The 22,798-nt window shown below is 48.2% G+C and overlaps 7 protein-coding genes and 3 non-coding genes across 10 annotated transcripts; 5 read left to right on the forward strand and 5 right to left on the reverse strand.

Moving 5' to 3' along the window:
* Nucleotides 1–3,674: 3,674 nt before the first annotated feature.
* On the forward strand, nucleotides 3,675–3,760 carry VTN00DRAFT_t142. The gene has a single exon. It is a non-coding gene; the product is annotated as a tRNA-Ala (tRNA).
* A 1,314-nt stretch (nucleotides 3,761–5,074) lies between these two features.
* VTN00DRAFT_8171 (uncharacterized protein) lies at nucleotides 5,075–6,133 on the reverse strand (the record flags this gene model as incomplete). The annotated part of the gene is made up of 2 exons (XM_069434996.1): nucleotides 5,075–6,061; nucleotides 6,128–6,133. 2 exons carry the CDS (start codon nucleotides 6,131–6,133, stop codon nucleotides 5,075–5,077), a joined length of 993 nt encoding a protein of 330 aa, XP_069286437.1.
* A 766-nt stretch (nucleotides 6,134–6,899) lies between these two features.
* Nucleotides 6,900–7,880, reverse strand: VTN00DRAFT_8172 (uncharacterized protein; the record flags this gene model as incomplete). Its single annotated transcript, XM_069434997.1, has 5 exons — nucleotides 6,900–6,932; nucleotides 7,261–7,535; nucleotides 7,599–7,716; nucleotides 7,784–7,817; nucleotides 7,870–7,880. The coding sequence occupies 5 exons, from the start codon at nucleotides 7,878–7,880 to the stop codon at nucleotides 6,900–6,902; spliced, it is 471 nt and encodes a 156-aa protein (XP_069286438.1).
* Nucleotides 7,881–11,310: 3,430 nt separating this feature from the next.
* On the forward strand, nucleotides 11,311–12,642 carry VTN00DRAFT_8173 (uncharacterized protein; the record flags this gene model as incomplete). Its single annotated transcript, XM_069434998.1, has 6 exons — nucleotides 11,311–11,385; nucleotides 11,546–11,556; nucleotides 11,616–11,673; nucleotides 11,771–11,952; nucleotides 12,030–12,402; nucleotides 12,490–12,642. 6 exons carry the CDS (start codon nucleotides 11,311–11,313, stop codon nucleotides 12,640–12,642), a joined length of 852 nt encoding a protein of 283 aa, XP_069286439.1.
* Nucleotides 12,643–13,103: 461 nt separating this feature from the next.
* Nucleotides 13,104–14,197, forward strand: VTN00DRAFT_8174 (uncharacterized protein; the record flags this gene model as incomplete). Its single annotated transcript, XM_069434999.1, has 2 exons — nucleotides 13,104–13,126; nucleotides 13,234–14,197. 2 exons carry the CDS (start codon nucleotides 13,104–13,106, stop codon nucleotides 14,195–14,197), a joined length of 987 nt encoding a protein of 328 aa, XP_069286440.1.
* Nucleotides 14,198–14,385: 188 nt separating this feature from the next.
* VTN00DRAFT_8175 (uncharacterized protein) lies at nucleotides 14,386–15,234 on the reverse strand (the record flags this gene model as incomplete). Its single annotated transcript, XM_069435000.1, has 1 exon — nucleotides 14,386–15,234. The coding sequence occupies one exon, from the start codon at nucleotides 15,232–15,234 to the stop codon at nucleotides 14,386–14,388; it is 849 nt and encodes a 282-aa protein (XP_069286441.1).
* Nucleotides 15,235–15,895: 661 nt separating this feature from the next.
* VTN00DRAFT_t149 lies at nucleotides 15,896–15,986 on the reverse strand. The gene has a single exon. It is a non-coding gene; the product is annotated as a tRNA-Arg (tRNA).
* A 951-nt stretch (nucleotides 15,987–16,937) lies between these two features.
* VTN00DRAFT_t148 lies at nucleotides 16,938–17,063 on the reverse strand. Its single transcript has one exon. It is a non-coding gene; the product is annotated as a tRNA-Met (tRNA).
* Nucleotides 17,064–18,492: 1,429 nt separating this feature from the next.
* Nucleotides 18,493–19,664, forward strand: VTN00DRAFT_8176 (uncharacterized protein; the record flags this gene model as incomplete). The annotated part of the gene is made up of 2 exons (XM_069435001.1): nucleotides 18,493–19,234; nucleotides 19,288–19,664. 2 exons carry the CDS (start codon nucleotides 18,493–18,495, stop codon nucleotides 19,662–19,664), a joined length of 1,119 nt encoding a protein of 372 aa, XP_069286442.1.
* A 764-nt stretch (nucleotides 19,665–20,428) lies between these two features.
* VTN00DRAFT_8177 (uncharacterized protein) lies at nucleotides 20,429–22,488 on the forward strand (the record flags this gene model as incomplete). Its single annotated transcript, XM_069435002.1, has 4 exons — nucleotides 20,429–20,482; nucleotides 20,550–20,658; nucleotides 20,751–20,989; nucleotides 21,112–22,488. The coding sequence occupies 4 exons, from the start codon at nucleotides 20,429–20,431 to the stop codon at nucleotides 22,486–22,488; spliced, it is 1,779 nt and encodes a 592-aa protein (XP_069286443.1).
* Nucleotides 22,489–22,798: the final 310 nt, after the last annotated feature.

The raw sequence follows: 22,798 nt of genomic DNA on the forward strand, positions 1-22,798 counted from the left end.
GCGGGTTTAAGAGGACTCCCGTGAGTTGTTTGGGTTCCAATTGAGCTGGGTGGAGAACGCTTTAAGCCCCGTTTGCCGGTGCTTGGGTCAACTAACTCGTAGTCCATGAGCGAACTTTGGAGCAATTTCTCTGATAGCGCTTCCAACCTGTCGCCGAGCTTATAGTCTCGAATTTCGACTTTGGTGTCTCTGACATCGGCTGATGCCCCCTAGCCGTTTCTTCAATGTTAGTCGTAGTCGTATTACAGACACTCAAACGCAGGTGCCGACTCACCTGTCCAAGAGATCGAGTATCAAGGGATAATACGGAATCTTCGTCAAATGCCACCAAGTCTGATTTAGCTTCACAGGACACATAGAAATCAAGCCAATCATCTTCCAAGACACTGCCGATACCAAACTGAAAGAAAAACATCCACTCTTCCGGCGAGTGTACATTCGCGGCCGTTTCCAGGTCTTGGTCTCTATTGCTTTGGTTTTGGTCGGATATATTGTTCAATTGAAACAATGGCTCAACGGTCTTGTGCAAGTGTTCACTTCACATTTTGTTAAATTTCGTTTTCCAATCAGTCTCTTGTAATATGTTACTTACATTGAGTTGGATCGGCGGTTTGTCGCAGCTTTGAATGGATCAAAGACATTCCAAGCGTTGGGACGGTAGCTGGAATGACTGTCAATGGATAGTGTGAATATCTTGTATTCTTTGTCAAAAGCACGCTCTCTAACGAGTCGGATCGGATCAGCCTCTTTTATAACTGATTCTATCTTGTCAGTCGGAACCTCCCGCACTGTGGGTATTCCGTTCAATTCATCGAGCAAGCGCAATATATGTCCTCGAGAGACCTCGCAGCGCTTCCGCAAGTAAGCCTCGACCACCACCGGTTTCCGTGTTAGAAGAAGCATGCATTTTAGTAGAAGCATCAGGATAAAGCACCAGGGACTGCAGCTGTACTGTATCATGAACCCATTCTTTATGGTACAAAGAGTCCAACGCTATCCTCATAGCACCAAGTAAGACACCGAAGCGGCGATCAAGACTCTTCGTCTCTTCACATTTCTCGGATAGAAGAATTTCGAGTGAACTTTTGAGTAGGTCCCAGAAGTGCTCCATTTCGGACGAGATGCGATGAACGAGACAGGAAATAATCTCTAGGATGATGTTCTTCTCTAACAGATAGGCGACCCATGAAGAAGCAACATGTACATTGTTCATGTTGCACAAAATCGCTAGGTGCGCCGATATTCGCAAGGCATAAAATAGCAAATTTGCCTTTTAAATAGGAGATCCATCGGTTAGTAAGTAGGCGTGACTATGGGGATCCTTTAACTCACCTCTGCCCTTTTCAAACTGGCGAGTGTCTCTAGGATATCTGCAAAAACAGCATTATTCAAGAATGCCTCAAATTGCTCCTCGCAAATGGAAAGCTGGTTGGTCGCATAATTATTACGCTTTGGCCCGCCGTCCTTGCCTTGCTCGTTTGGTATAGTTAGAAGAAATACGACAGACCACTATACCCTAGTGGTATACCAAGAGACCTATCAGCCTATTCAGCACAAGCCGATCCAGGCATCTCAAAGGTTATAATCCCTGCAATAAAGGGATCATACTGTCTATACCTGAAACCACCTATTTTCCTTTGTTATTTCACGAAAATGTCTCGGGATCATTAAACAAAGAAGTATTCGGAAGGTCTTAACCTCTAAGTGCATAAATAGTGGTCAGATAGTTAGGTAGATTCGAACAATCAGAGCTTTCATCATCATACCTTCGGATTACTAGGTTCGCGCAGTCCGACAGATGGTTAATAGATAGAACATAAACTCGAACCGGTGACAGATTGATGCTTTCCATGGTTAAACAGGAACACGGAACCCCATAATCCTGACGGCCAGAAAAACTATCTACCTAGCGCTGCAAAATTTTGACTCGCACTTGGGACACTGGGCCCGGGAAGGGTCCATTATATAGCAAATGTTCTGTCCAGAAAGTAAAGCGAGGACTTGATAAAAATGGAGATCTGGAAGAAAAGCCAAGATAGAAGTTGGCGGTCCAATGGTGACTTTGTTACATTGAGAACTTGGAGATTGATGGGATGGAGCTCTCTGAGCAGGATATCTTATACTTCATGATTTTGAGAGGCGACCAGGGGGGTCCTCGGGTAAAGATACCAACCGATTCATGATACGGTTAAAGTTGCACGGTCGACATGGGATCGGCAAGCCAACCGCCAAATCGAGAAGCCTCCAGGCAACTGTTGACAACGGCCATAGAGACAAGTAATATGCTGCAAACAATCTTCCATGGCATTCTGGCGACGAGATGTCACTGATGGTCTAGAGGGCAGTGGTCTTACCATGGCATAACAATATTATGCAGCAGAGGGTAGCCGAACCCACCCAGGCATACATTCAAGGTCGTTTCGGAGCAGGGAACTCCAATTGTGCAAATACCCTATATGTCGCAGTTCTAATTTGGAATATTCCTCTTGAACTGGGGCTCAAATTGACGTAATTTGGCTTTCCTAGGATAAAAGGGAAGACAGGTCAAGCAACAAGTCCATAAGTGAGCCCCTACGTGGTGTTGAAGTTTTCTACCTAATATGTACAGTCTCTAGGTCTGTTCTTAATGTATAATATTTACTAAGGAGAACATAAGGATCAACTTCATGCCTTTTCTACATATTTGTACGGTATCGGAAGAGTACGAAGGGGAATAAAGTTCGATTGCAATATGCGTCTGCACACGATATAATTGTTCTGCATGCTGGGATGCAATAATATCTGATACGAGATCTCGACAGACGCGCTTGTGAGAAACACATGAAAACCTTCACACATTTTAAAGCACTTATCATTGACAAGGATGGGAAAGTCAATGACTTGAGGAATCGGTACGACAAACTCGGTCAGTCAGCTCCGCTGCTGAATTGTCCAGCAAATCTCCATTCAGAAGGCTAAGATTGTCTCCATGTTTGGTGGTGCTAGTCCATGCAACTTTCAAACTCATTCTTTCACCAGTCAATTCTACCCTGCCCATGACTCTGCAGCACAATAAATACTAGCAGTAGTAAAAATTAATAACTTCTAAATAATACTATGGTCTGCCTCATTAGCAGTAGATAAGTATATAATAGACTATAATAGGCTAACTATTATTAGTAAGTTCTATATTATAATTATTGTATTATCTTGTCGGGTAGACCGCTCGGCCACAAAAAGTGTCTAGACATCTGGTTGCAGCGATTGGTACCAGATATAGAAGATAGCATCTTATCCTATAAGATATTATTTTAGAGACACCTAATTAGTAGTATAAGTAGTAAGCAGAAAGGAACTCCACACCGTTTACCTGCTTCTTCTTAACCGGTAAAGGAATGTAACTCCGCAACTACTAACTGCAGCACCCACAATAATATTACGGAGTACTTCGTACACCTTCACAATGTTACCTAACTATCCGGTGGAAGAACGATTTCATGCTAATAACCCTTTGCAGCTATTTGCACTGTTTTACTGAACCTACACAGTTTTCATCACAAGTCATGAACCAGGAAGATCCTCTACGGAACCTCAAGGCAACCCGATCCTAAGACATAGGTCACTGAACCGCAACCGGCTCGCAGGGAGGAAGATACCTCTTAGGCAAGATTTGTTCACCGTATACCAAGATAATTGGGCGTGTAACTCAGTGGTAGAGTGTTCGCTTTGCATTAGTGTACATGCGTGCGAAAAGTCCCGCGTTCGATCCGCGGCTCGTCCAACCTTTTTTTCGCCTCTTTTGGCCACTCTCGGGTTATGTGCAAGATTGCAGCGAAAAGGCCCCGAGAACAAGGTTTTTTTTTTTAACAAGGACATAGATAATACGAATTAGATAATACGAATCAAACCATCTACTAATTCCATTTCTACCATTTATCACTCCATAGCATCCCCCAACTAAATAGTATATAGCAAGAAATGTATCCACCTGGAATGAAGACCCGTCTCCAAGAAAAAAAGTGAAAAGCTGAGACGGCCTCAAAGCTTACAGGGAAACGAACGAACAAAAGATACTTGAAAAGATTCGATCTTACTCTCCCATCTTATATATAGACCTTCTATCCATGGAAGTGGATCGGGATAGATGAGAACTGCGCAGATGGGTTGTCTTCTTTTTTCTTCTTCTGTTTTGGGAGAAAGAAAGAAAAGGGAATGGTGTTAGTGACGGTGATGTTGTTATTAGTTGCGTATTGTACAAGGAGTCTTTGAATAGCAAGTGCTGCAATGTTTGATAATGATTTGTATCAGCTGGTTCTGTTGTGCTTGTATAATTCACATGGCAAGAATTATAGAGATAGATAGATAGGTTGCTGGAGCTCGAGCATATTCCGAGATGCTAGGTTCATGAAGCACTGTAGAAAATATTTTCTACCTCCTCTTTATAGGCGTCCTCAGTATCATATCATACACATGTCATCGAGACGGAGATTGGTTGGGCCGGAAATTTCAAAGCGATGACGGCTAGGTAGAAGTATACTTCAAGCTAACTCGAACATATGAGCTAGACAATTTTTATCCGCGGTCTACCATTACTGACATAAAGGTGGCACTGAAAGTCAAATTTCGGGAAGACACCCGAGAGTAGTTCTTGAACTATGTAATACCTAACCAGAATTCAAGGCCGCCCCGACCTGAGGGGCGCACTTGGCCGACAAACAGTTAATCTGAAAAGAATAACAAAGTGACCAGATAGAGATACAGTAGGACAGCAGAAAATAAGCATCAAAATCCGCCTGACACCAACCAGCTGACCAATCCGCATCCCATCCATTCAGCACCTCAAACCCCTCAGTCATGATTAAGCGGCGTACGCCGTGAAATGATATGTATAAGCATGGTATCACGAGAAGAGCATCAAAACTAAAGACTAGGGATGTAACGAGGCGTTCCGGTTCGGGTGATCTCGCATGACCGCCCTCACCAGCCACCGCGCGTCTCTGAAATATGCATGTTGAATAAGAACAAGTTAAAAGGATTAGACCCTGGTCGAAGACCCAGGAAGCCAAGAAAATAAAACGAGAAGAGTGATGCCAGATCAAACTTCCATAGACTCCGCGATCTCTTCACTCATAGCACGAACCGTACCCTTGCTTTCGGATCGATGCCGAACATCTTCGTCATTCATTACGTAGTTATCGAATTCATCGGACCCAGGATGGGAGGGCTTCACAACTTCCTGCTCGTCGCTCTCTGGTCTCGGCAACTTGATCTCAGAATAGTCTCCGAGCCAGTATCGAGCGCGCTTCCTTGCGCCCATGTCGGGAGTGAAGTAGTCATCTTCAACAGTCCTCTTGGTAACCGGAGTTGTGATTCCTTCGGGAGGAGTATGACTCAGGATGCTGATTCCGCGAAGGTAGAGATAGCAAACGCGCTTCCGCGTCTTGTTGAAGAAGAAATAATTCAGGCTCCATATCGCACCATCATCAGCATCGTTCGGGTCCTCTTCCGGGGAATAGGAGTAGACGGAACACTCCCTCAGCGACATCTGCTCATCGATGATCCTCCACATCCTTGGACCCCACGTTGGCGACGAATTAGAGGCGTACAGTGTCGAGCCTGCGATCGGAGATGGAGGGGTCATGTCGCCGCGAAGACGCGGGCGGAGGTTGAAGAGCGTCGTGTCGATCGTATTCATAACCCTCTTGAGACTTCTTTCGCGGCGGAAGTCCGTTGGCCTCAGCACATGTGAGAAGTCGTAGTCCGGGTGGCTTGCATTCAGAGTAGCGATCAGATAGGCAAATGTGCGACGACTGGAATGTTCGCTCAGAGGGCCGAACGGGCTCGATCGAGACAGGTTAAGAGAGGCCGCAGCGTCGGAAGCGTTCGGGGGCGACAGCGACGCAGAGAGGCGCAGCGTTGACTCATACTGCGATTCCAACGACTGCTCGATGCTTTTGTACAGCTTCCGGTCATCCCCAGCTGCCTTGGTGGTATATAGATCGCATCCTCCGACGACATGGCAATCAGCGGTGTCGAAGTTGAGGGAGCTCGTCACGTCCTCAAACTCGCTCAGCGGAAGAAACTGCAAGCGTCGCGTAGTCAGTATTTGGAATCCAACATCGTTATTATGATTATTGGTGGCTACAACCTTCATATCGCCGAGTTCGTAACCAAAACCGGAACCTTGCGACTAGTCGGTAGTGACGACGTGGCTTATCGGCCGCGGAGATAGGGTGACAGAACGCGACAGAGGGAGGTCTGGGCGTAGAACAAATGCCAGAGATCTTCGAATCTGCGCTTGTAGACACGACTGAGACTATCGCGAAAGATGTCGCAGGTGGCTGAGCACGTAATAACGGAGGTCGGGAAGTTTGATTGATAGTCGGCTTAAGCGCGACCGGCGATAAGGCTCTCCAGGCTGGCTGCAAGGATGACACTTACGCGATCGACCAGGCCAGACAAAAGACAGCTAGTAGAAGGAAAAACAGGCACACAAAGCCATATCAGGGGCTGTGGAACAGCTTGAGGATGAAAGAGAAAGGGATGAAGATGGCCATGAGGCGATACGACATGACGGGGTGGAGTTGCGCGTTGCGACAGCCGAGGGGAGGCCGGTCACGTGGCGGCCACGCTCGGCCACTGATATCACGCGCTACACTCACGGGTTGGAGGATTGCAGTTTGCGGACAGACGAATGAAAGACACGGACGAGGTCACCACGTCATGGACGGTCTTGTCAGCGCTGGGCTTCACTGGAGCCCGACCTGCTTCAAGCGTGCGAGCACCTCCTCCGTATCCTGGAGCAGTTGAAGAGTTCTCAATTAGTGATTGCAGCAGATAAGTAAACAACGCCTATGTACGTCCAACGCCAGTATAAATCATCGCTGAGCCCAGAGAACAAAGCAGAGTAACGCCTCCCGTTACATAATCTTCGTAACCACATCTTCCTCGACCTGACCAAGGGAAACGGCATTAGCTCGATGTCGGACGAGAGGGTGAGCCATGTCGTCAAGGTCGAAGTGTATATCCCGCGAGAGACATAAATCGACGGGTAATGAGGGCAGAGAGGGATGGGCAACGACAGAAGGGTATCAGCGGCAAGGGCACGCAAGGCTGGTCTTGACAAGGATAGGATAGTAGACTCGTAGGAATACAAGAACGGAATAGGACGGCAGGATCGAAGCGATGGGCCGGTCTAGAGCTTGTCGACTATGCGTGGCAGGGGGCATAATGACCGAGCCGTAGCCTGTCGTGCAAAACGCATAATCAAACAATACTCACCTCCATATCTTCCAAGCTGTCCTGCTGGCTAATACATCTCAACACGTTCTTCTTGCTGCTCTCCTGCATCTCTCCTGCCAGCAAAAGCTCATCCAAGATGAAATATGCCTTCTGGAAGTTGAAGATGATGTCCAACTCGCACACGTTGCCGTAATACTTGTCCATCTGCTCCACGTATCGATGCACGATTTCAAGAGTGATCAGCTCGTTATCCGTCGATGCACATCCGGCGATGAAGAACAGAGAGGCGTAGCGCCGGTAGACGATCTTGGTGTCTGAACAAGCCAGTTAGCCTTCAATCCAAAGGACACCTATCACGCCCATCCAGGAGTCAATACCTTTGTATTCGAGGAAGTTGCACATGCGCGTGCGCCGGGACAGGACGAGCTGAGAGACATCCTTGATGATCTTCGCCTTCTCCTTGGGCGAGAGAGTCGTGAACCATTTGGCAAGGCGCTGGAAGAATTTGTGTCGTGAGCTAGGTGCAACGCGATCAGGTACTGGGGTGGGCCACGAGACGTACCACCTTGCCCTGTCTCGATAGCAGGATGAGGTAGCTGGTCGCGAATGTCAGAAAGTGCCATGCCGCAATTGAAGACAGGTACTCACTGGATCGCCATGATGCTCGCTGAGGGGAAGAAACTGATGTGGTGTGGTGGTGGTGTGGATCGATGTCCTCTTTCGAAGCCGGCGCTGGAGAAATTGAACACGGCGTCCGTCTGCGCGGGCGCTCAGGTCCTACGAGGGGGGTCGGCCCCACTGCTGCTCCAACGCAAGTCGGCAGCGCCTACGCAGGTTGCACACTGAAAACGACGATATTTAATGCTATAAAATTATCTTTGGTTATTATCTGAAGGTTGGAGAAAGATGACACATTAATGCACGTGTTCTTGAGAACTAGAACTATGATCCGACGGCGTCAAAGCTCGATCTAATGTTATTCCGAACTATATTCTGTCTCCACCAAACGGGATAAATTTTTCTACGATGTAAATAATGCCTCATTTTCATCATACTTATGGCTATATGTCGCAATAATGCATCTTATGACAGACAGGCTCAAGGGCAAGCAAGTTCAAGACAGTTTCGCATATAAGATATTCGATTCTATATCTTCCCATTCATGCAAAAGCATCTATCTAATACGTTCAACTATGATTTCACACGGCGGCATGTCTTTGAAGAAGTACCTGCTTATACGCTCGAAGAAGTTGTATTCCAAGATATATATATTAGGTGCATTGTATCAAACTTTTGTCCGCAGCAAAGCAAAGCTTCATCAATGACACCAGCAGGTAGATTCCAAAAAAGTAGACATATCTTTGGCTCCGGATATCAACGGCTTACCGCGGCGTTTTGGCTTCATCGTATCCCAAATTCCCAGGTCGCCCGCGAATGGCATTGCAGATCTTTCGACCTCCGGAGAATTTTCCTTAGATTCATCTGTTGCTTGAAGAGAGCAGTTAAAATTAATAAAATAAAAAAGGATTATATATTCTATAAATAGCTTAATTATAAACTTTCTAGCCATGTGACTTGTCTTATATGCGTGGTTAGGTCTCTTGAAGTTGGCATTACTTTCTTGCAGGTAGGGCAATTGATCCGTCCAGCTGCCTCAGAAATTCTGGAGGGGGTGTTGCAGCTGGTAAAGTAGAAGTCTTAAACTCCTGTTAGAACATTATTTTGTTAATCTCCCCACACAGATGTAGGTCAACATCTCGGAAGCATCGCGGTACTTCCAACGAAAAAAAAAAAAAAAACGAAAGTGTTATATTAAGATCCCGAAATGGCTGGAACAGGGACACAATAGATACAGGGTTGGTCGACAGGCCATCCCATCCATTGATGACCAGAATGACATATCAACTCTCTTTATGGATCTAATAAAAGCAGATTTGAATTTTTGTGAATGCATGGCCATTAGAATATAGTGAATTATTAGAGGACTGGCAAAACATAAGGAACTTAGGTTCCTCTTCCAGAGTGCCATATTGTTGCTTATATCTCATTCTGGTAAACTCAAAGCTTTCTCATGGCCTTTCTTCCGATTCTACGTCCCTGTGGGACGAAGAGGCAATAAACGTCACGACAGTTGTCCTCCCGTACTTGATCGGGTTTCTTATGTTAACCCTTTGGAGGATGACCGTATTGGTTTGGATCTTGCGCTATGCAGGGAAGGAGTTGCACTCTTTGGCCATAAGCGGGCGCTTCTGATAACTCTCGGATGTGTCCCAAGCGACCTGTTCCTTCTTTGGAGGACCTCTCCCCGGTAAATAATGGGGTTTGGGGGGTCTACGTTTGGGAATCCGGACAGGTTCTCCTCGATATCATAGTATCCAAGAAAGTTATCTGAGGCCGGATTCGCCTGTTCAGCATTAACAAGTGTCAGCCGAATATTACCACTATACCCTAGTGGTATACCAAGAGACCTATCAGCCTAGTCAGCACACGCCGATTCGGATCTGCAAAAGGTCATGATCCCTGCAAAGGAATCGTACTGTCTATACCCGAGGCTGCCTATTTTCCTTTATTATATCCTTTCATGTTTCATGAAAGGTCTCGGGATCATTAAACAAAGAGGTATTCGGAAGGTCTTAACCCCTAAGTCCATGAGAATAAATAGTGGTCAGATAGTTAGGTAGATTCGAATAATCAGAGCTTTCATCATCATACCTTCGGATTACTAGGTTCGCGCAGTCTGACAACAAGCTTGTGTTTTTTAAACTGTTCCGATGTACCCCTGGTAGCAGGGGGCTTCTTCTCGGGGATTTTTTTTGCAGATCTTTTGACTTTCGTGCCAATCCTTGTGGTCTTTGCGGCTGAACTCTCTCCCACAGTACTGACACTTTCGGCCCGTGTCAAGTAGCTGGAGAGTAGGCTCAGGCCAAGAGAGGCAACCGAAGGTTCGAAAGCATAGGCTCTTTTATATCAGTAACGATATTAAACTTTTAATTCTAGGTATTTATAAAATAAACGATAATTTCAGGAAGATTTATCATTAAATAACAATCCAATTGCAACTTAAATCTTCGTGAATTCATTAACCAAGTATCCATTCTTTAGTGAATATAGAATTCTTTCTAAGGATAGTAATTCTAACGATCCAGTATGAAAAGGCGGTTTACCTTGTTGTAAGTCCTTCTATTCTCGATCATTTATTATATATTCCGCTTGAAGCCGGCACTGCTTGACAAGAATGTTGTTGATAGAAGAAAGAAAAGAAGATGGGGCTCTTCTCCATTCACCGAGCAGCGATTTGCAGAGGTCGGGTTCTGTGAAGCTCAATCAATTTACAGAGTTTCCAGAGCGCAGTAACAGCGAACCTAAGTGCCAATTTACTGGAGGACTAGTCCAAACGTAGATAAAACCAATCCGACCTACTATCGAGAATGGAGGCTTGCGGGTAGCAGCCTGGCCATGGTAGGTAGCTACTCGGCGTCCGTAAAAGACAGCCTATTATGGTGTATGTACCTCAAGTTCCAGGGATGGTCAACCATATGAATTTAGCGATTCAAGGCATGCATGCACAGTGACTCGCATGGCGTCCGGCTTTTGCAGTTCGCTAAATTCGTTGGAGCATACGGCTTCACCGGGCTTCCTGCAGTGAAAGCGGAAGCGTTCCTAGCCCGCATTGGACCAGAGTAAGCATGCTTAGAAGCAACATTAATAGTAACATCGGCTAGTAAAGTTCTGTTCATTCTCATAGATATTTAGTAATTATTGCTGGATATGTATAGATAATATCTAGTCCATCGTAGAATCGACGACAGGAAAATACGTGATAGTGCGGAGAGCGCACTCCTTATGGAACTAGGCGCGCATGCGGGGCGCTCTCCGATGATGAAATAGCTTAATAGCCGTCCATGTACCATCTCAACTTCAACAACTTCCAACTTTACCTCTCTTTCTCGATAACAATACTAATTACTCCGTAGAAGCAAGGTTGATGGTTCCAACTTGTGATCCTATCATCAAACGGTCTGCTTTCTAATTCACCGTCGGTCCATGGTCCCGAATTGTTGGAGGGAAAATACTACAAGACTATCAGCCATGGCGTCCTCTCTCAACATACAGTCCAAGTACAAGATGAATTCAGGGTATGAGATGCCGGTCCTTGGATACGGTGTGAGTAGTTATCTCTATTTTTAGTGTTCTAATTGCTCCGCTTATTTGGCAACGACCTTTCTGGAAGGAAGACCTTTACATAGTGTCTTTCCACCAATAGAGTGGAGCATACAAGAAAATGATCTCAATAATACTGACAAGTAATCTTTGGTTCTAATAGGTTTATCAAACGTGCGTATTGTCTGCCGTACCCGACAGTAAGCCATAAATAATACTAATGAAAGTGCCAGTCCTGCATCTATCGTCGAGGAAGTGACTCTGAAGGCATTTCAAGTTGGATATCGTCATGTAAGTATTATTCCGTATCTGAAGCCTCTTGCCTGGAACTTCGGTTCCCTCAAACTGCAAGTTCAATTGAACTTTACATTGCTAATGTTCCTTTCAGGTGGACTCCGCAAAAGCATACCGCAACGAAAAACCGTGCGGTCAAGCCATCAAGAACTCTGGACTTGATCGATCAGAGATCTTCTTCACAACAAAAATTGGACCTAAAACCATGGGATACGAGAAGGCAAAAGAAGCCATCGACGGGAGTCTACAGGAAGCGGGTCAGGAGTACTTCGATCTGTATAGGCCTCTAATCTTTCCCACATCTAAGCGTTACCGAAGCTGCACGAGCATCATTTGAGCTGATTTCTGTCAAGCATCCTAATCCACGCCCCCTATGGCGGCAAGCAGGCCCGAACCGGCACCTGGCGTGCCCTCGTCGAGGCCCAGAAAGCCGGCAAGACACGGTCAATCGGCGTCTCCAACTACGGTGTCCATCACCTCGACGAGCTCGAGCAGTACATCAAGGAAAGCGGCGTCGGCGGTTCGATCGATGTCGGACAATACGAACTACACCCCTGGCTCCCCAGACCCGATATTGTCGAGTGGCTTCAGAAGCGGAACGTCGTCGTGCAGGCGTATTCTCCTCTGACGCGGGGACAGAGGATAGAGGAGCCGGTGCTGCAGGATCTGGCGAAGAAGCATAACAAGACTCCCGGGCAGATTCTGCTGAGGTGGAGCTTGCAGAAGGTATGTACTGTACAATACCTAATTTTTAGGACATCATTGTTTGGATTGGAGAGGGAAATTGGTCACTGATCGTTGCTCTCTTACCAGGGCTTTGTTCCGCTTCCAAAGTCCGTGACTCCAAGCCGGATCGAAGAGAACGCGGACATATTCGACTTTCAGCTATCTGACGAGGACATGAAAGCTCTGCACACGGAAGAATATTCCCCTGTAACCTGGGATCCGACCGTTGACAGAAGCTGATCTTCTTTATTTGCAAACTGGGAAGATCGACCAGACAGGCCATCTGATGTATGCCATGTAGAATGAATGCCTAAAAAGAAGGTTAAGCATTCTATAACAACCTTGAAAGTCTAATCCATGCTCGAAGCGCCTTTCACAGCATCTCGATCGAGTCGGTAAAGTTTCCTGCACACGTCTAGAATCAGTATGTACAGCCTGTCTCATAGTTCAGTAGTGGTGTACCTGTAGTAGTTTCGGGCAAGACTCCCCGCGGGCGAGAATGGCGGAAAAGTGAGCCCGCGGGGCTGCTTAGCAATAATCCAGTCCCTTGGACCAATCTTAGTCACACCAACCTACGCCGCCGCTCAATGCCAGAAGGCTAGCTCAAGATTGCAGAAAAGAATCAAGAGAGGGAGTGACGCTGTTTCTCCTATGCCAAATACTCTCTGAAGAGGGCGTTGCATTGCTCCTGAACCGACGTCATGAAGTTCATCCTCTCCACCTCGTAAGTCCTCTTTCGCGAACGAACCCCGCTGCACCCCGCCATATCTATCCTGCGCGCGCATACACTTGGTAAAGGACAATGCTGACGAGCGATGGATAAAACAACAGAAATATCATGAAAGGCGGCCCCTCCGTCATCCGGAGACCGACCACAGAAAAATCCAACGTCGAATTGATCAACTCGCTACGCACCAACTTCGTCGCTTCGCAGCACGTCGAGCCCGGCCACGCGAACGGCGCCAGCGCCGCCGCTCCAGAGCGACACGGCGTCCCGCAGCGCATCTCGTACAGCAACAACTACCAGTCGTGGACGTCGAAGGAGGACGATACGCTCTACATCCCCGCGATCGACTTCTCGCAGTCCGGGCTGGTCGAGGAGCGGGGGCAGTACGACATTACGGTCAAGCTTTTCTACCTGCCGGAGATCCCGGCGTCGCGGCGATGCGCGCATACGAGTGAGGCGATTGATCTGGTATTGAAAGAGTTGCATGTGGATTCTATCGATCTACTGATTGTGTCGTTTCCCGGAGTGTCGTTTGATGCGGACGATGAGGGGGAGGAGGAAATAACATCGTCTGATGATGATTGTGATGATGGCGAGCAGACGGATGACTTCGACAGCATGGTGCAGACGTGGCGGACACTGGAGGGCTTGCATGAGAAGGGGATGATCGCGCAGTTGGGACTCGCGGAATTCGGCAGCGAGAGGCTGGCCAAGTTCCTTCCGCACACGAAGGTCAAGCCGTCTGTCGACCAGATCAATGTCAAAGATTGCTGCGTCGTGCCCAAATCGTTGATCTTGTATGCGAAGCAGGAGAAGATCGAACTGCTGACGCACAATGACTGCACGGGCATTCTCCCGACGGGCACGACGAGGGAACTTCTCGGGCCTGGTGAGAAGGGGGCCGGAATTCTCGCTTCGTCGCCTGAAGCGAATGACGGCATGAAGGGCGACATCGAGCCCCAGTGGGTTGTCAAATACACGGCCGTGGTGAAAGACCGCGGGGTTATTGAGAACAAAGGATATTTTGCGCTTGCCGAGGTGGGAAGCTGTATCCAGCCTCGTTCATGAAATTTTCTTCGTTTCATTTCTCTGCCTTATTTCGTTTAAAGCGCGGCGTTCTGGCTTTTCTTCAGCGGAGAATGCATGCATGTCGTTTCCCGATCAGTTATCAGAAATAGAACGGACTCGAGCCCTGCTCCTTTCGCGCAGCACACTTCCAACCTCCTTCTCCCTCATACAGAATCTTGTAGATTGTCTCAGCCAACCATGCTCCTTTTGCGGCCTCTCATCCTGACATCTTCCAGCCTCTTCAGCACCACGTTCGCTCCCTTGTAGCTCTCCCGATAGGCCTGTAGCACCTCTTCGAAGTAGCCCTCCGTCCTGGGATGCGTGCTGCCAAACGCCCGCTCCAGAACGTACAGATCGACGGCCCTGTCCTCCTCATGGACACTCTGACCAGCCAACCCAAAGTCGATGAGCACGATCTCCCCGTCCATCGAAGGAGACCCTTCACCCGCGGCTTCTGTAGACTGGCTAGGCGTCAACGGTCTCAGGATGAGATTACTCGTCGTCAGATCGCCATGGACGACACCGGCTTTGTGCATGCTGCCGACCGTCAGTCCGATCCGTCTCATCAGATCGCGCACACGCTCCTCTTCCTCCTTGGCCTTGGCTGCGTAGTTATCCGCATCACGCTGCAGCTGTTTCATCCACGCCTCCCACCTCTCCAAGACCGCCCTCACAGCCAACCCATCTATCCATTCCATCAAGAGCCACGCGGTTACGCGTCCATCGCTCTCCCCCGGGCTCGGACTCTCCCAATCCACCGCCAGGACGCCGGGGACCTTGACCCCCTCCCGCACAAGCTTCACGAGGCATCTCGCTTCGTGCAGGACGCGCTGGCGCGTCAGTCGTCGGTCGAGAATAGGGTGACGGTAGGGCTTCGAGGGACGGATCTTGAGGGCCGCGGGCGTGGAGGGGGTCAGGAAGGTGGTTTTGTAGAGAAGCGCTTCGGCGCCTTGGGTGAGGAGAGTCGGCGGCGGGGTTGTGTGGGTGAAGGGAGGGGGGAGGGGTGGTGGGGTGTGTTCCGCTGCTGCGGATGCCATTTTTTATTCTGAGGTAATAAGTTATGATATGGGTGATGGCAGGGATTCAATTATTGTGGCCGCTGGTCGGTCAGACGTAGAGAGATTGATTTTCTGCGACAAGGTTCTTCTCGTGAAGAAGCTCGCTGCGGGTGCCCGTTTGGTGGGGCTGCGCTGCGCGCCCGCGGGGAGTATGAACTGCTGAATGAACAGGTTCAGGCTCGACGCAGGCCGACATTCTCCGCTCATTCTTCATTCCTAGGTTCATGCTACGGAGGCGTGGGTCAATATTTTTTGCCCCTCCCAGGCTATGTAAGTTACATTGGTAATTACTGTACACAGATAGGTAAGTATACTACCCTGTTATAGTATATCATCTCCAATCCTGAGTCTTCAAGATCTTAACGTGTTAAGAACTTTATCCTTAGACAGTTACTATTCCATTCCCTACTATCTTCATAAGGGTGAAGGAATGAAGAAAGTTGGCAGGTCTATAGATTATCTGCTTAGGAACAGAAGAGGTGGCAGCCAATCATATATGATTAGTCATATAGGTCATGTGATATAATGTGATATGGCTATATGCTGATACCGCCAAGCCCCTTAGTGAGATGGCCAAAATATTGACCCACGCCTCCATGAGGAGGCGAAAAAGGAAACAAAAAAAATGGAAAATAAGAGACACCCCCAGCGGGGCTCGAACCCGCAATCTTCAGATCGACTTGATGATTACATAATAGAAGTCTGACGCCTTACCATTAGGCCATAGGGGCTTCCTGTTGTTTGCTTGGGGAAGAAAGTAAGCTTGAAGTGACTCTCGGCTATACTCCGGTAAGTAGCTCTGGGATCCTGCCAACAGAATGTCTACTATATAGGTTATTGTTCAAATCCAACTAATTTTAGATTCTTATCCTCTCAGCTGCATAACGCTCATTCAGCATATTCAAAAGAACCCGTGTGGAAACGGGCCGCATGGAGTGAACAACTCCAGCGACGTGTTGTGCTAGATATGTATATATTGGAACCGAAATAGAGGGAAACAATAGGACCTCCCACCACAAAGCAGCTTCTTCGAGAAAAAGACATGTATTATATAGCAACGAAAGGGAAATTACCTCCAATGCTTGTAACTTGCCAATCATAAAAGGGAGATTATGTGCAAGGGCCTCGTGAATTGGACGGATTAGACAACTTCCAAACTCCACATAGATCCCGAGAAAACAAGATAACACCAAAGAATTACCCTTAACCTTGAGGTCTTCAGATCTACCAAGGCATGCTTGAGTACGAATACTATTCAGATAAAAGAGACAAGTTCTCAGGTAGTAGTCGGGATCTTTTGTTGTACCTGCTTGGGACAACCCGGGCATCTACTGCACGTTTCATGGAGCATATCTCCGATATGAGGTTCTTTTTAGAGATACATAGTGGTAGTCTTTTGGCAAGAGTGGTAGTCTTTTGGCAAGCTTCTGCCGGGATCTGGATTCGCAAACTAAAATAGTTAAAGCTGGACGTCATCTTGATGCGTAGATTTTCTGAGTCAGCTTCATAAGCGAATTTGCACCCATGAAACCACAATAACAATTTCGGTGGAAAGAGGATAAAAAACCCAAGAATAATGCATCTGCAGTAACAGGATTTAGTAACTGCAGCTGGAATGTCTTTCATGTCCTTCTGATATAGATCACGACGATTTCTGCAGGGAGCGAAAAAGATATTTTGAGTAGCATGTCTCGGTTTCGATCCGAGGACCTCCGGGTTATGAGCCCGCTGTGTAAACGTTAGCAGATGATGCGGACTCAATAAGATCACGTGATTCCTTACGCGCTCTTCCCCTGAGCTAACATGCTCTTGTTGGTGATGTATGTGGTTTTTGAAATCTTATATAGAAAGCTAAGTCAAGTTTTATACCGTGCGCGTGCCATAATAATGCCCTAACTACCGATCCTATTTTAGGGTAGCTGACACGTGCGCAGTAGGGTTAGCTAGATGCAGTTAGACAGTTGTGCGGCACCATGCTGTATCGGGTTTCTGAATTCTGGCCCTGGCGGTAACGTCTATCTGCAGCGCGGAAGAGAATTCAGAAGAACGAGAAGAATGGTGAGGAGCAAGAGGGGGTTTTATGCTGCCTTCGTACAACGGATTAGGTAGGGGGCAAGCTGTTGCTCTTGCCTGATCTGATCCTAGGGGGATGATCTCTGGTCCGAAAGCGTGACTTTCCTTGATGAAATGGGTCAGGATGAGATGGTTTCTGTAAGCAACTCCAGTTAGATATCTGCTTTTCCAAAGTGACGTCTGTCGAGAATGCTACTTCTCCTAGATTAAGTTCTGGTCTATTTCCTGCCTCGTTTACTGTAGACAATATGATTTCTAGCTGGCCTTCTGCATAAATGTTGCTGATGGGCGTATCTAGACTGCAAATATGCCATGCACGCATTATAGTGACTGATCTGATCTAAAGCAAAACTGCGAGCGCTATTCTATACTGGCAAGTTGTGGATATTCAGATTCGAGACCCATCCATTGTGGATCATTGATCGCGTGTTATAAAGCTGAAGAATATACCGCCGCCCGTAGCCTGTCTATGAGCTGCAAATCCTATTCATGTTTACTTGCCTTTGTTACAGTACGGAAGGCCTGCTCAGATCGGGGCTCTTTTTGGTAAAACTATCCCAAAACTGGAAGTTGTGTGGAAGGATGTCTCCGACAGTCAATCGATTTCCCGTTGTGTTGTCGTCGCTGTTTCGGGACTTCCCGATAACCATATCCACACCATGTCTCAGGCGCCCTCCAGGACCGGCACGAGAAAATGAATTCATGGCTTCATATTTTTGTCTATGTGGCCTTGATTTTGTTCTGTCTCAACTGTGACTGGCTCTTGACCTCACCTTCACTGTCATGGAAGTTTGGGCCTACTGGGTTATATCTCAATCCATTCAAGACACCCTCATGCCTCACTTCTCATTGTTCTTCCCATTCTTCTCGTCCCATAAATATCGACATGCTTTGTTCTAGCCATCATTATGGCAGAGCGAATGGGAGTAATGGAGCCCCTATGCCCGACAATCTCTCCGTGGCTGCTGCAAAGAAGGATCCCACACCTCGATTCTTGGATCCTTTGCTGCATATGCATCCCTGCCAGACTTGACCATCTATTTCCACGTTTTAATCCTCATACCAAGTCCTTCGATCACTGTATTACTTCCTCGTGCTTGAGCTTGAATCCCAAGACAGCTGATCTCTTCTTCCAAACTTCCACTCTCTCGAAAACAAGGGACCATGGTCCCTATTGACCCATATACTCAGAATGTTACTCTCCACCGCGCTGATGGCACTCCTTTAGAGGTGCCTGTGGGCCAGGTGGACTACTTCGTCCAGTATGGCATCAAGATCTGCATCAATTACGGCTCGCAGATCGGTGCTTCCATCATCCTCCTCATCGTCCTGCTAATGTTGACCAAGCCTGAGAAGCGCTATTCCCCCGTGTTCTTCCTGAACAGCAGCGCTCTCGTCTTCAACATCTGCCGGCTGATCTGCATGGCCACGTTTTTCACCACCGAGTTTTGCAAGGCCTATCCTTTCCTCTCGAACGACTTTTCAAGCGTTCCACTCAGTGCCTACATCAACTCCGTCCTGGGCGTTATCCTGACATTCCTCCTGCTGATCTGCATTGAGATCTCCTTTATCCTACAGACCCAGGTCATCTGTTCCACCCTCCGCAACGTCTACCAACGCATCATCTTCTGGGCATCGATGCTTATGGCTCTCGTTCCAATCGGATTCCGTTTCGCGTTTGTCATCCAAAACTCAATACTCATCATGGGAGCAGAGGCCTTTACTTCATATACCTGGCTGCAGAGCGCCACAAATATCGTCATAACCATCAGCATCTGCTTCTTCAGCGCGATCTTCGTCGTCAAACTGGGCTACACTATTCGGCAGCGCAGGAAGCTTGGGGTGAGGAAGTTTGGTCCAATGCAGGTCATCTTCATTATGGGCTGTCAGACCATGATCGTTCCAGGTAAGCATAGTATTCCGTGCGTATGCATAGGCAAACTTGGCTGACCTTGCCAGCTTCTTTCTCAATCATGCAGTATTATATCCCCGTGCCTGAAATGGAATCAAACGTTCTAACGCTCGTCGCGATATCTCTTCCGCTTTCCTCAATGTGGGCTGCGTCTGCTCTTCACAACCAATCTGAATCAGCAGGCGATTCCATCGAACGCCGTAAGCTTTGGAACCCATTTTCATCTTTCAGCCTCGATACGAGCAGACGGTGGTTGATATTCAAGAATTCCTCTTCGACCGTCACCCACATCAGCAGCGTCTCTTGCTCGAACTCGACTATGCTTGACCGTCTCTACCCTGACGTGGAGGCTGGAAAGGGGATAGGAGTACACCGTGACTTCTCAGTGTCCAACTCGCACTGCAAAGAAGTTCTGAATGCGTGAGAGATGAGCCGGGCAGACGGTGTGAACAACTTCTCCATCTGTCCAAACGATGAAGCTGGCAGGTAGCACTTATTTCCTTGTGGCTTCTAATGGGGCTTCTCGAATTGTCCATATTGTATCTGCTTTGCACAGATTTGTACCATTAGCTTTGTGTCAGCCGAATATTACCACTATAACCTAGTGATATGCCAAGAAACCTATCAGCCTAGTCAGCACACGCCGATCCGGGTAGTTATCTCAAAGATCCTTACAATATTCGGTATATCACATCGATACATCATATCTTTCGGAATCGCTTGATATATCATATTCGGAAGGTCTTAACCCCTCATTCCATGAGATAAATAGTCAGTTAGTCAGGTAGATTCGAATAATCAGAGCTTTCCTCATCATACCCTCGGATTACTAGGTTCGCACAGTCTGACACTTTGCTCTTTTCTGGACCATCGGGTGTCTCGACAGCCCGACACAGCAGACGGTGGATTATTCTTGCTCTTTTCCTGTAGTATCGCATGTAATTTAGCTTATTTCAATAGTCCGAAGACAGTATACAAAAAGCGATCTTACAAAAGAAACGGGCTACGTAGTATCATAGCGGATCTTGTTAAGATAGTATGTAGTCGTTTACACGTTCGCGTGAGGGTAGTTGCTCTCTGCCAAGAACGGTGCGGGGGTCTAGGCATGCGGAGTTTCGACATCACCGACAACCATGCGCGCTCCGATCCAACCGCCATGCCTCGAGGACTTGCGACGGCATCGCCAACATGGCCGCCGTGCCGCAGAGGACACTAAACTGGCTCTACAGTGTTTTGACAAAGGTAGAAATTTTGGTGTCGCCTCTGCAGTCCATCGTGATTATCTTGCGCTGACGGCATCCTTCCCCAGGATCATTACGACCCGAGACAGACATATCGCGACCCCAATCGGACATACCACGATGTCGCCAGCGCGCTCGCGCAGTACCCTTCACTTGCACCCCGGACAGATGTTTATAGTCAGTTTCTTCTTACATGACTCCATGAGCTGCAGCTCTTCTCCCTGAGTTTCCCTCCAGCGCCTTTACTGATCGGTTCCTCGACCTTGCAGCCTACGAGACCGGCGTCTCCGCCCTTCTTCTCCATATCGTGGGCACACTGCCCGTCACATTTCGCGGTGCCGTGTATAAGTTCCCGATAGACGTATGGATTCCGAATACATATCCTCTCGAGCCCCCGATCGTCTATGTCACTCCAACGCAGGATATGGTGGTCCGGGTGGGACAGCATGTGACGTTGGAGGGGAGGGTATATCATCACTATCTAGCGCATTGGGCGGAGGCGTGCGATGTGAGTGCTCCTTTTCTCACCAAATACACTTCGTCAGGATTGTACTGCCTTGAAGGAATGTTCTATGGTGATCACGGCGAGCCATTGCTAACCAGAAATGCGCGGCGGCGATGCCAATACAGAGATCATCAATTGTCGACCTTCTGTCCATACTTCGAGAGATCTTCGCAAAGGAACCACCCGTTAAATACAAGCAGCAACAGATGCGACCACCCCAGCCGCCTCAGCAGATCCAGAGCCCGCCTCCTCTACCCCCTCTCCCGCCCGAATTCAGCGCCCGATCGAGCCAGACACCTCCGCCCCCTCCACCACAGCCCGCCCCTCAGATGCCACCTCAACCGCCTCCTAAGCCTGGAAAGGTACAAACACCGGAGCAGCAACAGCCGCCTGCTCAAAAGAGATATCAGTCGCCTCCACCACCTCCTCCGCTCCCCCCTAAGGCGCCAGATCCCAGACGAGAGTCCTTCCAATATCAAAATGAGCCGAACGGCGCTCACGGCCAAAGAGCTTCACAGTACATGCCTCAGAGGTCAAGCAGTTTAAGAAACGCGGCGACGACTCAACCGCAACAGCCTCAGCTGCCATCGGTACCGCCGAAACAGCCATATCAGCAAAGACCCTCCTACTTACCAGAAGAGAGAACGGGACCCGGCAGTCCCTTGTCGCGGACTGTGGAACCGACAATTCCCAGCCTGCAATCGGCTGTTGCTTATGGGAATCAACAGCAAACATCGCAACTCCCTCAGGGGCAATACATCCAAGGCAATCAGCAGCCTCATCCTTCTTATCAGCATCAACCAGTGCCTCAGCAACCTGTTTCATTGACGCAGCCGCCAGCGCCAGATCCAAAAACCGAAACTCCCGACCTCCTTACCTCGCCGTTTGAGCTTGAACTCCCTACCGTTTCACCTTCTGGTCCGGCTCCTCCAATCCCACCGAACCCAGAGAAAGACGCGCTTCTCCGTGCCCTTTCAAAAACATTAACCGAGACTCTCCAGTCCAATGTCTCAAAGTCGAAATCCGCCGTCCAGCCCCTGCTGTCTCAGTCCTCGGCTCTCCATGCGGCAATAACGAACTTGCAGGGTGAAATCGCAGCCCTGAACAACCTTAATGCAACCCTTCAATCCAACACTTCTATCCTTCAACAATCCCTCCACCGCGCAGATGCCGTCATCGCGGACGCACAGGCCCGTATATCCACCCCACCCGCTTCTGGTGAAGCGACAGCATCTACTGCAGCAGACGGCAGGGGAAGCGGGCTTCCTCCCATTGACGACGTCCTCGTTGCTCCCACTGTTGTGGGCAAGCAGCTCTATGATCTGGTTGCTGATGAGCGCGGTATCCAGCAGGCGATCTACGCCCTGCAGGCGGCGCTTGTCAAGGGTATAATCGGAGTCGATACATGGTCGCGGCATACGAGAGGATTGGCGAGAGAGGCGTTCTTCAAACGCGCCCTCATACGGAAAATCGGGAAAGGGATGGGTTTGGAAGGGAGCTGATGGTTCTCTTGTCAGCCATGAGAAGGTTAGTCATGGCAAGCAATTCTTGTGGATAGGTCGCATGAGAGCTTGCTCGGGATGAGCATTGTTGCGTTATTGGGATAGATAGAAGAAGTCATGCATAGATACCCAGAAATGAATCTGAGATGTGAGATGAGATTCTACTGCCAGTAGTACCGAATTACTGGGGACAACTACAGCAGTTTACTTGCTTCTGTGGTCTTGGACCCTTTGTTCTACCATGGAACCATCGAAGAATAAATGACATATACGAGACAGGAAATCTAGACAAGGACCGGTTCACCTCCCC

The sequence above is a fragment of the Thermoascus crustaceus genome (genome assembly GCF_041956765.1).
Source record: "Thermoascus crustaceus strain CBS 181.67 unplaced genomic scaffold VTN00scaffold_5, whole genome shotgun sequence".
Lineage (NCBI taxonomy): Eukaryota > Fungi > Ascomycota > Eurotiomycetes > Eurotiales > Thermoascaceae > Thermoascus > Thermoascus crustaceus.